The sequence below is a fragment of the Seriola dumerili genome, unplaced genomic scaffold, assembly GCF_002260705.1.
Source record: "Seriola dumerili isolate Sdu_G_001 unplaced genomic scaffold, Sdu_1.0 BDQW01001299.1, whole genome shotgun sequence".
NCBI classification, from domain to species: domain Eukaryota; kingdom Metazoa; phylum Chordata; class Actinopteri; order Carangiformes; family Carangidae; genus Seriola; species Seriola dumerili.
This window is the reverse complement of record NW_019175554.1, coordinates 461,810-476,651: the sequence shown is the minus strand read 5'-3', so window position 1 is coordinate 476,651 and position 14,842 is coordinate 461,810. Positions and strand designations below refer to the sequence as shown.

The 14,842-nt window shown below is 40.2% G+C and overlaps 1 protein-coding gene across 1 annotated transcript in view; it reads right to left on the bottom strand.

Annotated features, from left to right (window-relative positions):
* diaph3 (diaphanous related formin 3) overlaps positions 1-14,842 on the bottom strand; it is a 163,351-nt gene that overhangs the window by 86,495 nt on the left and 62,014 nt on the right. The window contains exons 18-21 of the mRNA XM_022767790.1: positions 8,849-8,944; positions 7,087-7,181; positions 4,380-4,481; positions 1,508-1,747 (exon numbers count right to left, since the gene is read on the bottom strand). Of these exons, the coding sequence (XP_022623511.1) occupies positions 1,508-1,747; positions 4,380-4,481; positions 7,087-7,181; positions 8,849-8,944 (533 nt within the window). The remainder of the gene's footprint in view (positions 1-1,507; positions 1,748-4,379; positions 4,482-7,086; positions 7,182-8,848; positions 8,945-14,842) is intronic.

Below are 14,842 nucleotides of genomic sequence, written 5' to 3'. Positions count from 1 at the left end.
AACATTCTCATCTCTCTTTTCATTTCTGTTTTCCCTTTTTTTTTTTCCAAAAGCTTCAAGTGCTCACTCACAAAAGGTCCCTCTCTGAATTTAGATGGATGGTAATCATAGTTGACAATGTAAACATTTTGCTTTTTCCAGTTGGGCTGGGTGCAATTTTCTTGCGCTGTGGAGTGTGCCATGGAATTAAGTTGTCAAACTCGGGAACAGGCATGAAGGTGATGTCTTCCTCTGTGTGTCCTGCCTCTGACATCAATGCACACCTTGGTCCTCCAACATTCGAGCACAAACATAACACACACTGGAACAGCAGCATTAGAAATGCACTAAACACAAAACCTATTCCTTCATACTTTAATTTATCGATTATTTTACTGTCAAGTAAATGCAGCAAATCCACATTTGTGCATACGCATGCAGTGGTGTTTATATGAAAATAAGCACCTAAGTCTCACAGGGCAGAGATGTGGCAGTGATGAATGGCTGCAGTGGTTGTTACTGTGGAAACTGCAGTGAGTGTGCCACCAGCTGTAATGTAACCACTGGAGGAGTCTCCCACTCCAGGATCACACTCTGTTCTCTGTCACCATCACTATCATACAAGAAATCCTACTGTTCTGTCTTCATGCCATATAAACTCCACAGGTATGGGCATTTGCTATGTCTCTGCCCCACTAAGCTTGGGCAGTCATGCAGGGTGTGTGAACTTTCAAAGGGATACTGGCCATAGCCAGTTATCTATTCTGAGCAGGAGAATGAGAATAAAGTATTCCCTGAGTTTGTCTGCTTTGATAGATGCCAGCAGATAGAGAGAAAAACTGTCTTGTGGGGCTGATAGAGTTCAATCAAATGAAATAGTTTCAAACACAGTGTCTCATCACAGCAGCCACTTTAGATGAGTTCACTGATAGGGCTCAGCCAAAGTGACACACACAAAAAAAAAAAACACTCACTCTTTCATGCAAAAAGACAAACAAGTGTAGATATGATCAGATATGTTAACCCAGACACTCACACAAGCACAACACACCTTACATTTGCACACAAAAGTCATCCAAAACACTGAATCTGTCCTCTAAACTAAACATTGTCTTCTAGTCTAAAAACTACTTTTTTGTTGTGGATATGCATATTGCAAATGAGCATTTAAACATATGAGGTTTTTGAACCCATATGATCAGAGCCTGCGGTAATGAGAAGTGATGAGAGTGATTCAGAATGAGAAAAACCTGGCAGGCACACTTCATGCAGGGATCTAAAACATTCTATTCAGTTTGTACATGGTCTTCATATCAAACTTTGATTTACTATGATAAATTTTAAAAACGACACAATTGCTGTTACTAAACTCCAATTGCAAACACAACTGTAAAATGTATGGAAAAAGATTATCTCATGAGCTTTTTGTTAACCATTCATCACTCATGTTGAACCACTGGTAGTGGATGGATAAGGGTCTACATACTGTATGTGAACAGCTGATATAAGGCCAGCATTTTACCCTCACCTTGCAGAGGGAACTGAGGTCGAAGCCATAAGACTGTGCGTTTCGAGAGCCTGCATTCATGTAATTCCCCAGCAGCAGCACCAGCTCCAGCAAGCGGCCAAAGGAGCAGCTCTTCCTGACCTCATCACAGGCGGCGTTTACAGCCAGGATATCTGGACGCAGGTTGTTTACCTGCTCCTCAAACTGCAGGCGGAAGAGGATGTGGCTGAGGCGAGGACGCAGCCGATTCACACTGCTCATCTAGGAGAGGGGAAGAGCGACGGAGGAAACAAGGAAGCACGAAGGAGGACAGAATAATATGAAAAAGGGGATTATAGAGAAGATAAAGCAGGAGAGGAGAAAAACAAGAGTAAGGAAAAGTATGTCAGACATAGAGAAGAAATTCAAAGAACATAGTTAAACTTTAAGTAACTACAATCACACTTTTGGCACACTCTCACATTTAGCCAATCTAATTTAAAAGACATTTATGCAACCAGCATGCTAGAAAGTGTTGCTAGGCAGTAGTAATAGATGCTGGCAGTGATTTGATTTGGGACCCAGGTCTGGTAAGTTAATTGTGGAGTTAGTGTCCATATAGGGCAGGCAGCGGAGGGGGTGGAATATACAATAGGCTGCCTTGGATTACCACTCTCACACAATTAGAGAAAATTGGAAAATATTGCATTGGGCCCAGAGCCTGGCCACAACAGTGATTGTGTATGTGTGTGGGGTGGTGGGGAGGGCGCAGGTTCCAATTGTCTGTTTCACACAACAGCTGGCTGTGCAGTTTGATGTCCTCCATCAAGGGTTTAATTATAGCTACTGTAATGTTATCAAATGACTATTTCAGTCGGGGAGTGAGTGAGCGTGTGTGCGTGTTCTGTGTGTGTTTGTATGAGAGGAGAGCAGAGAGAGGAAACAGGGCAGGGGAGGAATAAGACAAAATTGGGGAAAGGCAAGTTGCACAAGAACCACACAGAAAGCTGAAACGCTTTATGATGAGGTAAATTGTGTGAAAAGGATATTTTATTAACGAAATAATAATCAGGGGGAGAAGAAAGGAAGAAAATGCACCAGGGTGCCTTCAGAGTGAATGTGTACAGCTGTTGTTTCCATGAAGGCTATGACGGGCGTTGGACAAAATTGAGCTGAGGAAGATATTATTTACAACTTCATGGAAGGGGTTCAACACATAACAAAAGAACAACATAACAAAATGGATTATAGAAAAGAAGTTATGGAAAATATAGTGTGTGTATGGCAGAGTTCAGTGAGGTGGTAAACTGTTGACATACTGCAGAATTCCTATTATTTCATATTATCAAGATTAAAAACAGTGTATTTCAAAATGATGCATGATATAGTGTAAAAACAAATATATCAACACGTATTAGTAGGATAAACCCCTTGAATAAACGATCTCATCTTCAAGGGAGTCCTTAACACAAATATGCAGAAAATGTAATAAAATAAATAGATAAACAAATCATCACAAATACCCTCACATATACACAGACAAAACTAAAAACTTAATTAGAGTAAATAATTTGGCAACTTGTAATAAAAGTCTATGTAGAGTGTCAACAACAATTTAAGTCCTCAATGAAAGACTTTAATTCAAAGAAGTGCCAGTAACAAGAACTGTGGCTACAGCTGAGGCCAGAGGTTGCCTGGAAGTCTGTAAGTCAGCAAGCTCAACTGATACAGCAATAAAAGCTACTGTGCTGCATGAAGTTGACTAGTGTAAAACTCATTAGAATATCCTTTAATCTAATAACATGGCGATGCATGGAAATTAATACCCTGTTGGAAGATAGAGAACTTTTTTGCCTTTTGATTTCTTTTAACTTATTTGTGTAGCTGCAGAAAGACACTTTAAATGTCTACATTGGCATTGTGTCCAAAGCACTTTAAGGGCTTTTTTAATGCGATCCAATCTATTGCTTACAATACACACAAGGTGGAGTTCAAATCAAGTGTGAGAATGGCGGATATCGGAAAAAATAAAAGATAAAATGCTTGTGTTTGCTCAACGGTAAATTAAAAATTCCCTTTGAACATGAGCTTTTCTGATAGGTGAAAGCACACAGGCCTCCTTGGGCCCAGGCAGGCACAGCAGCAAAAAAACATTATATAAGCATGCTCTTCTTTGTTCTATGTCTCCCTGATGAACTATACACAACAGCTGAGCATGCTCATGCTCAACCCTCCCCCTTCATCTACCGCGCAGTAACTGCATTTTCATTCAATGATAAGACTTCTTTCATGGGTGATTACAAACAGGTGGGTGCATGGGGCAAATGAAGATTATGGCATGTTTTGTGAGTAAGTTAGTTGCTAGGCAGAAACACAAAATACACAAAAAGTGCTACACTCCTCATGCATAATTCTGAATAAACCTCTTTTGAAAAGTATTTAAGAAAACGATGCAGACATAATTAGGCAGCAGAGCTGCTCTTTAATGTGCATAAATTAGCACAGGAGTCCACAGGTGTCCTGTCGTTCCTCTTAAGGCTTAAAAAGATAGAATTTTAAAAAGCTCAGGATTAGGATATTCATATGAAAGTGCTCAATTTGTGTGTATGTGTGTGTGTGTGATTGCGTTTAGAAAGGGAAGAGAAGTGCTGAGGGAAAGATATGATGCAAATACAAGAAAAGTTTACATTACTATAACATTAAGATGGTAATAAACTAGCTTTATAAAACTGTGTATGCATATTTCTGTTCTGTTAAACCACTGTATTCATTATACATTGAATTTCAACTCAGCGACACAGAAGAATATTGTTTGTGATACACCTGCACATGGTGTTAGAGCTACACAGTACCCAGCTGGTGGGGAGGTGAGAATTTTGTGTGTGCATGTTTGTGTACGATTGTGTGTACTCACCACAACCCCAAACTGCTCAGGCTCTGACAAATTTGCGTACTCATTTTTATACTTGGCCAAGGCGTTCAGCTGCTCCTGCTCCGGCAGATGCTTTACAAGATTCTACAAAAAGGAGAGAGGAAGAAAGGGAGTGAGAAGCAGCACGGAGGAATGCAGAGTAGGGAAAGCAACTGGTACACATTTATTCAAAAATAGCCTTGTGGTGATAATGTCATGATGACTGACACATTTAATTACACTAATTGTACTTGGTTACTACAGTATATCTTCCTCATGTTCATGCTTCAGTTTTTTTAAACATGTACAAAATATAATGATTTAAAGTGTCCAAAATTAACGTAATCAGGTCAAATTAAACCCTTTTCACCCTTGGGCTCTGTATATCTAGGTTTCAACAACAATGTAGTTGCCCACAGTCCATGCTTGAAGAGCAATGTGGTGTTTTCTTTCAATTTAATTTAGAATGAGCCTTAGGACTACCATTCTTTGTGCTGTGTTTGTTTAGAAATCCAACCTACTGCTGTTCTATTTGCTGTGACTTTCAGTGCTGTTGGTGACTTTCGCTTCTAAGGTTTTGTAACTGCAATAAAATGGCTTTTACTATAAAATATAGTATTATATTCTTAGGTTTATATACAGGTATATGTTTATAGACAATTGAATGTGAAATTGTGATTGGGGGTTTTTTTTTTTTTTTTCAAGACAACCAAAAGGAATAAATGCTAAAATATTTAAGCCACATTGATTTAATTGCCCTCTCATTTAAATGTAACAGCCATCTCAACAAATACTTCTGTAGTGTGGTAAATATATTGGTCTAATGCATTTAAATTGGGTTGAAAATCTGTTCCTGATGCCTGGAGTCAGGACAAATATTGCCACTTCCATTACTTGAGTTTTTATTGATGCACTATAATGGAATTTGCCTTAATGACCATTAATTATTTGCGTGTTGTAATCAACAATTATTGATTGAATGAATTCTTTAAAATGTACAGCCGAAGCTCAGATTTGTTTTTGCTGATTTGTTTCAGCTCAGCTTACCCACACGCCGACCGATAAAAGTCAGTAAAACAAGTCCTTAAATGCACCAGTCAACTTCCTCAACATCTAGTGCACACAAGCCACCATCTCTTTACATATTTGGTGTCATCTATAAGCTGATTCAAATTTAGCTTGAGGAATGTAGACTGTATGCTTATGGTACACTTATTCATACCTTTGATCAGAGCTATTTAAGCCTGTAACTGTTGTTTGCTGGACTGCCCTAGAGGTCAGTTGTACAAAATATGGCTGCAAAGGTACTGGCAAAAACTAGAAAATTGGAGCACATTTCACCGTTCTAGCCTCCCTGCACTGGTTACCTGTGTCCTTCAGAATTGATTTTAAAGTTTCCTTGCTTGTTTGCCCCATCCTACACAGCTGACCTTCTCTGTCCTTACACTCCTGTTAGTAGCCTGCGGTCTACTGACCAGTTGTTGCTGACTATTCCCAGGGCCAAGCTGGAGACAGAGGTTACTAGGGCATTTGTTGGCAGGGCTCAAACCCTCCATAACAGCGTTCCGCTCGAGTCAGAAGAGAAATGTATGCATGCATTTTAAGCACCCCGAGAACATGATTCTCTGGTTCAATAAAACAAAAAGTGGAGCTTTTAAGCAGAACTCCAAACACTTAGTCTGGCAGACACCGGGCGCTGCTCACCATCTGGCTATTATTATCCCTATGGTGAAGAATGGAGGTGGCAGCATCATCCTATGGGGTGCTTCTGAGCCACAGGGACGAGGGAGACTGGGGTGACAGTTCACTTTTCAGCACGACAATGACCCTAAGCATACAGCCAAGAAAACGCTGGGACAAGTAAGACTACCCTTGAGTGGCCCAACAAAGCCCAAACTAAAAACCCATGGATTATCTGTTGAGAGACCTGAGGATGGGAGTTCACAGACACTTCCCATCCAATCTGGCAGAGCTTGAGAGGATCTGTCAGGAATAATGGGATAAACTGCCCAAATCCAGGTGAGCAAAGTTTGTAGAGACTCAAAGCTGTAATTGCCGCCAAAGGGGCTTCCACAAAGTACTGAATTATGGGTCTGAATACTTTTTCTTAAATTATAGAATTCAATTATTGATTTTGAATAAATTTGTGAAATTAAAAATCAAAACCATGTTTTCACTCGAGTGTGGACTGGTGGGAGTAAAATAGCTAATTTAAGTCATAAAGTAAAAACAAAACCAAAGGAAAACAAGAGGCAGAAACTTCTTCAGAACTTCAGTCAACATGGACGGACGGACAGACAGACAGACAGATAGACAAAGAAAGAGACAGACTGCTAGTTTATGCAAGCCGAGAGAGAGAGAGAGAGAGAGAAACAGACAGAGAGAGAGAGAGAGAGAGAGAAACAGACAGAGAGAGAGAGAGAGAGAGACAGACAGAGAGAGAGACAGAGCGATAAAGGAGGCTGCATGCCATTTCAAGGTAGACAACTAATCAAGGCAACAAACAAGAGTTGAGGCATGAGCCTGAACAACTGTGAAGGAGAAGGGCAGCACTAAAAATAACATTTGCACATTGTCAGTTGAGCTAGTTTCCAATATTCTTATCCATTTAAGAACTGGTTACGTGCACATAAGAGTTAGGCGGTCTGTCCAACAAAGTCTTCTACTAGCGTCACATAAGTAACTGAAGCTCTGAAATGTTTTTCCTTACCTGGATCATAGGTTCAGTGAGTTGCTCCTCATCCACCTCCACTATCATACGACGGATTTCCTGATAAGGCATACGGAAGGAACCAAGAAAGATGGCTAGAAACAAACAAAAGATGCAACAAATGCTGTGGTAAATAAAAAAATGATTCAAGAATGACAGGTCATACAATTTAATAACAAGAAACAAAAAGAAAATAAAAAACAAAACAAATAATGATGTGAGATAAAAATAGCTCAAGGACACAAGAAGGGAACTGAGAGTAGGAGCCGAAGAGATATAAAATTACAGATACATCAATACATAAGCCAGCCAGACATAAAACTGTTTTTACAAAAAGTGATTTAAGAAATTACAGTGGTTGAGCAAGCATGAGATCCTCGAACAAGTGGTACCACCAGAGACTGAATGGCAATTCCTTGTCATTAGTATAGCCAGTGGAACCGTCAAAAAAGCCCTGACAGTTAAAAGATGTGTGACTAGGCTAGGAGCCAGATGATGCGAAATTTAAATATTATTGGGAAAATCTGAAGGAAAAATGTGATGACTTAAGTATCTTAGCTTCTAAGTGTTTTGTATTTAAGCAAGTCTGGTGTAAAGAGGGTTACAGACATCAACTTGATATGATTTACAGTAAAACCAGGAAATAAATTCATGGTAACGAAAACAGGCTTACACTTCCTTTTCCAGGCTCATTTGACAGATTTTATAGTACATCACTAAGAGCAAATAGACAATTAAGATGCATTGCTACCAACAGTTACTGCAGTGACTTCAAGCAAAGTTTGGGGGAGCCAGTATTCAAACAGTTCAAGATAAAAATAACTGCATACATTCAGTGAAAGTCTGACTGACTAATTAGGCCCTCTTCTCCATGTAAAAATGTGAGCTCTGTACCTTTATTGCTAAAAGGAAATTTTAACACAATAGAAATTGAATATATTTTCAGTGTATTGGCATCAGTCAAACAACAGACCTTAAGTCATACTCATTTTCAATCAAAGCTTAGTCCCTCTACCTCCTATGGTGGAACACAAACTGCCGACTCTCCTTCTCGTCTCTCCTCATTCCCGCTCTATAATTTACGCTGCATGATTTATCACTGTTACTGGGCTGATTAGTCTCATTTTCTTTTAATACATGAAACAAAGGTCATAGCTCCCCTTGATATAAGCCAATGAGGAACTAAGATCTGGGAGTGCTTAAGAGATCAGCTGGTTCCTCATTAATGCTGAATCCTTTTAAAACGGTCATTATAAACCAAGCAGGCGTCACTCACACACGAGCGCACGAGTGTGAGTGAGAAAGTTAGAGGTAAAGAGAGCTTGAGACAGACAGACAGACAGACAGATAGACAGACAGATAAATGTGATCATACATAGGAGCATTTTTCCTCCCGTTTGTTCTTTCCTTAATGGAGGCTTAACATCGTTAATCTTCTCAGTGTGTGTGTGTGTGTGTGTGTGTGTGTGAAGACGTGAGTCACAGATAGCGGTGGCCAAGTTCACGGTTAAGTGTTTGTCTTGCTATAATCACTATAGCAGCAAAAAAAGGTGTAACTCATTGGCTGCCAAACTTCTCTTTTACGTCACTTTATAACATGCAAAGAACAAATGGGATACTGGAGGTAATTTAAGTGAATTGAAGGGCAAAAGTGAGGCTAGAACTACAGACAGGTCCGGTACACTGTAGCATCAAAAAATGCGGATGTGTATAAATCCAGTCCTTGGGAGGAGGAGTGGGCTGAGAGGAAACAAATACTTACATAGATTCTGTGCAATCTTGGGATCGAGCACCTTGAGCTCTTTAATTCTCTTCTTTATGGATTTCTTATCCTCCAGATCCTCCTCTTGTTTTTTGGCTGATAAAGACAGAAACACTGAATTATTATCAACACACAAAGGCAAGATTTACACAAATGTGTGCACTTAGAGTACTGCTGACAACAAGTATGTGTGATATACAAAAATTCATTTACAGTGAGATTATGAGATTTAAATGTCCGTGTTCAGTGTCTGAGTGCAACATAAAGAAGGGAAGAAAGTGAAATGGAATGTAAAGGTTGTCTGGATGTATTTTATTTATTTATCTAGTTGTAATACTGTACTCATTTTAAAGATGTCAGCTGTTTGAAAATCACCCACAAACATGTGAAACATCTGTTTCTTTTTTTGTGTTTGCTTTTTCCAAGTGAACAATGACATAGTCTGCCATGACTGGCTGCCATGCTGCTAGTAAAGCATGGAGAAGGGGATTATGGTAGAGTGTTGTGATCACACCACTGACGGAGTAAAGTATGGCTGAACCATGGTTGTTCCATAAACAAAATATTGCACCAATAGTATTTAGGTTACTGGTGAAGGTAAATCTGTTCTGGGTCACATGGAGCAAGGTAGGTGGGATTGTGTCAGTACTATTGGTAGATAGGAAAGGCATCATGCGATTTCGGATTATAAACAGCAAAACAACAAACCAATAGGAATACACACACAGATATGCGCACACTACACAACCCTCTTGAGCCACACTCACAAAAAGGAGTTCATGGTTAGTTTTAATTATTTAAAACACCAGATTAAGAGAACAAAATGTGCATCCCAGGAGTACGCTGGGTAATTGTCTGGTGCTGTAATTATGGTGTATGAGGAGAGAAGAAAGGGAGAGGAGAGGAGAGGAGAAGAGAGGAGAGGAGAGGAGAGCATGGGATTTAATCCACTGGAAAGGTATTTCTACTTTTCCACCTGGGCTCGGTCTTCATTCAGGGATCCTGTTCTAGTTAGAAAGTGAGGTGGTATGCTGGGAGCTCCCACAGACAAGACTGTTAGCATTGTCCACAAACATGCACACCTGCGGTACAACCCACCACGCACAGAAATACACAAACACGGCCACACAGTGAGCTATCCTTGAACTTACGTGGCTCCTCTGTTGGTACACTTTCCTCACAGTCTTTCAATATGTGAGAGAGGAGAAATGCAAAATACAGACAAGGAGGACAAATGAATTTTTTTTTTACCATGGGAGAGGGAGATGAGAAAGGAGGACAATTAATTACGTGAACATTAAACTAATTCAACTAAATATTAACCCTGTCCTGGTCCGCAGTTACAAATAACACACAGACACACGTTGTACATTTTCACTCTTGGTCAAGATCAGAGCAGAAATAATAAGTCGTTATATGAGTCGGGCTATAGCAACTATTGTGATTTGATTAATCACTTTTCACTTAAAAATATCAATGTCATAGTAATCAAATCAAAATCAAATCAAGCTTCACTGTCACTTCAACCATACTGTACATTGTCACACAGACAGAATGGACAGAATGAAAAGATGTTCCTCTAGGGCCAGAGTGCTGGACAATAAAATAATAAATATTTTTACTACACAAAGAAAAAAACAAGACAACTGACAAAAAAAATGTTGCTGTAAATACTACACATTATCATGTAATAGATACACAAGGACTTTACTGTAGAAGTTTTATAGTAACAAAGTGGCCTGTGCCAGATAAAGTAATAAAGATATGCAATACAGTGAGTGAGTGGTTTGGAGTGATCCAGGTCTACATAGCAGCACTGACATGTTCAGTGTGTGTGTGTGTGTGTGTGTGTGTGTGTGTGTGTGTGTGTGTGTGTGTGTGTGTGTGTGTTTTAGACCTTTAGCAATATATGTCAACTTGGACTTTTCACAGTTTTTTGACATTTTGTAGAAATTAATTGTCAGATGTTTCTGTTTCCATTTTGTTGCTGTTGTTGTTGCAGCTTTGGTCACGATCCAAATGTTTCAAAAGATGTCAGGCTGGATTTTGGGCAAATGTTTATAAAAAGCAATTTACAACAAATGCAGAATTTTTTTTGTTGTTCAATGTAATGCAGCTATAAAAGAAATATCTTGGGTTTGAAGAAAGCGTTGATTATACTGTACATATGATGTGGTCATAACTGTCACGTTAAAAATCAATTTTCTAACTTCTTTCTAACAGAAAACATGATGTTCAAGAGGTTAAATGATAGATACAAAACCATTCAAATTGCCAACAGAAAAAAAAACTAATTGACTGAAATGGGCATGAAGGATAGCAGCCACTACAACATCTGCTAGCACATTCTATTTTCTACCACCTACCAACTACTTCAGTAGACATATTCAACAAGTAATGACGCGAGGCATTTCCCTTTATGCAGGGTTTTCCCTGCATAGAGAAAGAGAATTGGGAGGCGGCCGCGTCGGTCAAATTTCGTGCCGCCTCCGCTTCCCGACTAAATTCTAGTACTTGTTTTCTCGGTACTCGGTGGATTTGACGTTTGTCACTGCAATTGCGGCTGTACGCCACTACGGCAATGTAGTGTCGCTGTATCGTAATCCGTGCAGTAGGCGGAGCCATCCAAAATTGCGGAAGAAGAAGAATACGAACGCGCTGGGTTTTCTTCCGGTGACCTGATTTTGCGGCTCTGCAAACAGGTGAATGCCACCGGTTACCCCCACCCGGCCACCCGTCCTGTATAGTACTTGATCGTCCCGTATTTGAAAATAAAATTATTCTAGTACTTGTTTTCTCGGTACTCGGTGGATTTGAATCAATACGGGACGCAATTTGTCCCGTATTTTCGTTCATGTTATGTCCTCAAAGTGCTGTCAAGTAAAACCAAACCGGTTGCCACGTTCTTTCACATAAAAGGTGGCAACCCTACAGATGAATATTATCTCTTTTACATCCAAGCACACCCAGCTTCCTGAAAAGTTTCCTTTAAATTAACGTTACATCGTGTAAGGATTTTTTTTTTTTTCGTACGGTCGTACGGCTCTGTACCACCCCCGCCTAATTTTCTGCCAGGGAAAACCCTGTTATGTCTATGAGAATATTTGCTTTTACAAGACTACAAATACAAAGGAAAGTATGCTAAATTATAAGGCAGAATGAAATGTAAATCTGTCAATATTTACTTTTAAAACCAGTGTAAAAAATTACGGGAACGTAATTTTGAATTTGATGTTATTCGACATTTGAATGCAATATAATAAGCCAGTACTCGAAAGCCTCCAGCTTACTACATTAAGTTGTATTGATCTAGTCATCATAACTTATAGCCTCACAGAATCTCATTTATTTACACCAACACACACTAACTCACTCTCTAACACACACAAGAAGCACATAGTACCAGAGTGTTTACCACTTCAGAACATATAAACATACCTGGCTTAGTCATTTAAACTATGAATTATCCTAACATAATACTGCAATGGGACACACGTACACACACGTGAACACACACACACAAAGCTGCCTCAGGTGTTATCAGTTAAATCAGCTAATTAGATTGCCCCCTTCCAGCATCACCCCTTCATCCGCTCTGGCCTTAAAACAGCTCTTCTTCAGGGAAGCCTGCTCATTATAAATCAGCCAATTAAAATGTCCCGCAGGGGGTCAGAGGTCACTGGTTAATCAATCAGACGGAGCAGTGACTGTTGTAGTTATCAGACTGCGCTATCACCCAGGAAGTGGTGAAGATAAGGATACACTTGTGAGTACAGAGCAGTGGGGAGTCTGCATCACATCACCAGTCGAGCAAAAGTAAGAAGGTAGCAAAGGACACAGCATAGGTGCGACTACAGTATATATTTTAGGCTCTAATGGTAATGTATAACATTAATTGGAGCTCAAAGATGACATACTCTGTGAAAAAAAAAAGAAAAAGATTGTGCCTGTTTAAAGAGGCAGAGAATCTTGAGAGTTAGCACGACAGAAAGTGACAAATGTTGCCATTGAATAAAACCAGTTAACGTCACAAGCTGAGATCAGATAACGCAGGAAGGGAAAGCAGGACTCGATCACAAGACGGCAGAGAGCAGTGCATTACAGACAGACACCAAAAGTGGGATAACGGCATGAGTTGAAAGGCCTGCTCTGCCCTGCCACAGTACACACAGTGCTAGCCATCTTCCGTTTAAGCACTTCCAACTTAAGACCTCTTAATGGAGGCCTGTGATGAATGTCAACTTGATGGCGTGATTGTGGGAGGAGAGATAAGTATGAAAAATAGAGCGAAGAGGAAGGACTGTCTCAGTTTTCCTTTGCCCCCAGTGTAGTATACTTTGGGGAAAATACACAGTGAAAATAACAAAATAAATATGTCAATTTGTGTTCCAATCTTTTCTTGAATGAAAAAAAAATCATGGGGTCTTGGGTATTAAAGAGAGAAAAGTTTTATTCTTTTCTTGAGAGAAGAAAAAGAATGTTTAGGCACAGGGTCAGATGAGGCTACAAAGCCAGAATCTTAAAAGAGTTATCTACTTGTCTCACTTTTAATAATTCTACTGACTGGCTTTGATCGAATCTCTGCCACAGTTTAAAGGCAATTGACAAAAATATGACAATGTGTAACACTGCGCACACACACATGCTTCCCAAACAGCTGCACTTCCCACAAGACAGTATCAGTGAATTGTGCCGTCGAAGTACTAAAGGGAATGGCGGATGAAATAAAACTGCTGTGAAAGAGCATGACTGATGCTTTACATGACAGGCAAGCCTCAGAGACGAGCAAGTAACACCTCAACTCCCCCCACCCAAGCCCCTCTCACACACACGTACACGCATATGCACACGCATACATACCTACATACACACACAAACACACACACACACACACACACACCAAAAGCTCCTCCTCCCTTGCCCTCTACACTCACACCAGCACATCATCTTATCAGAATGGAATTCTAATCAGAGAGAACAACTTACTGGAACACAACCCTCCTCTTTGCTCGCACGCACACACAAAATGTCAAATGAAAAAAACATATACTTGATAATTAATACTAACATCTAAGAGGTTATCAAGTGAAGTAGGAAACTGACAGCAGTGAGAGAGACAGGCAAGAAACAGACACTATATGTGTGTGCTTATTAGGCCCGTCATTTTATCCAATATTTGTCCAACTATCTTATTTCCTGAGGAGATATCACACCCTCGAGTTGACTTTTCTCTTGATGAGGCTTCATTACTTATGGCATGTTACAGTGATACGATCATCTCTGCCTGAGAAAGCAGATATACAAGCACACAGCAAGGGGAAAGTTGACAGGGCAGCAGTCTTCAAAGGGTAATTAAATCACTGTGTTGTTTCCAATAGCCAATCAAGGCAGTGAAGCAGGTAAAGTTTAAATCACTGCTATTAGGGGAGTTTCTGTAGCAGGGATAATTCAGGGCTCCCGCAATTCAATGTGCAAACACCACACACATACATATATAATACACACACACACACACACCATTGCCTGAAGCAAAATCCACTATGAGACATCTGATGCACAGAAGGGGGGCTGTCTGCAGCAAGTGAAAAAATCCACCATTTCGACACATCTGTCAACTCTACAGTCAACAGAGGGGATATGAACAGTCAAACCAGCCGTGCGGTTTGACTGTTGACTCACTGTATGGTTCTGATCCAGCTAAGTCATGAACTTGAGTCAGCCTGACAGAGAGCACAAGAGACATCCCGTACGTCCAGTAGCTACGTGGACTATCCACACCTGCCCTTACCTTTGCCTCTCTGCTTCATCAATGCACACACTCCACCATCCTGACTAACGCTGACATGACAGCTTGACTAGTCTGTTTGCACACTGACCACCCCCCACCCCCCACCGGAGTTGTGCATGTGTGAGTACCAGTGTGAGAGAGAGAGAGAGAGAGAGAGAGAGAGAGAGAGAGAGAGAGAGAGAGAGAAAAGAGGGGAGAAGAGGGGG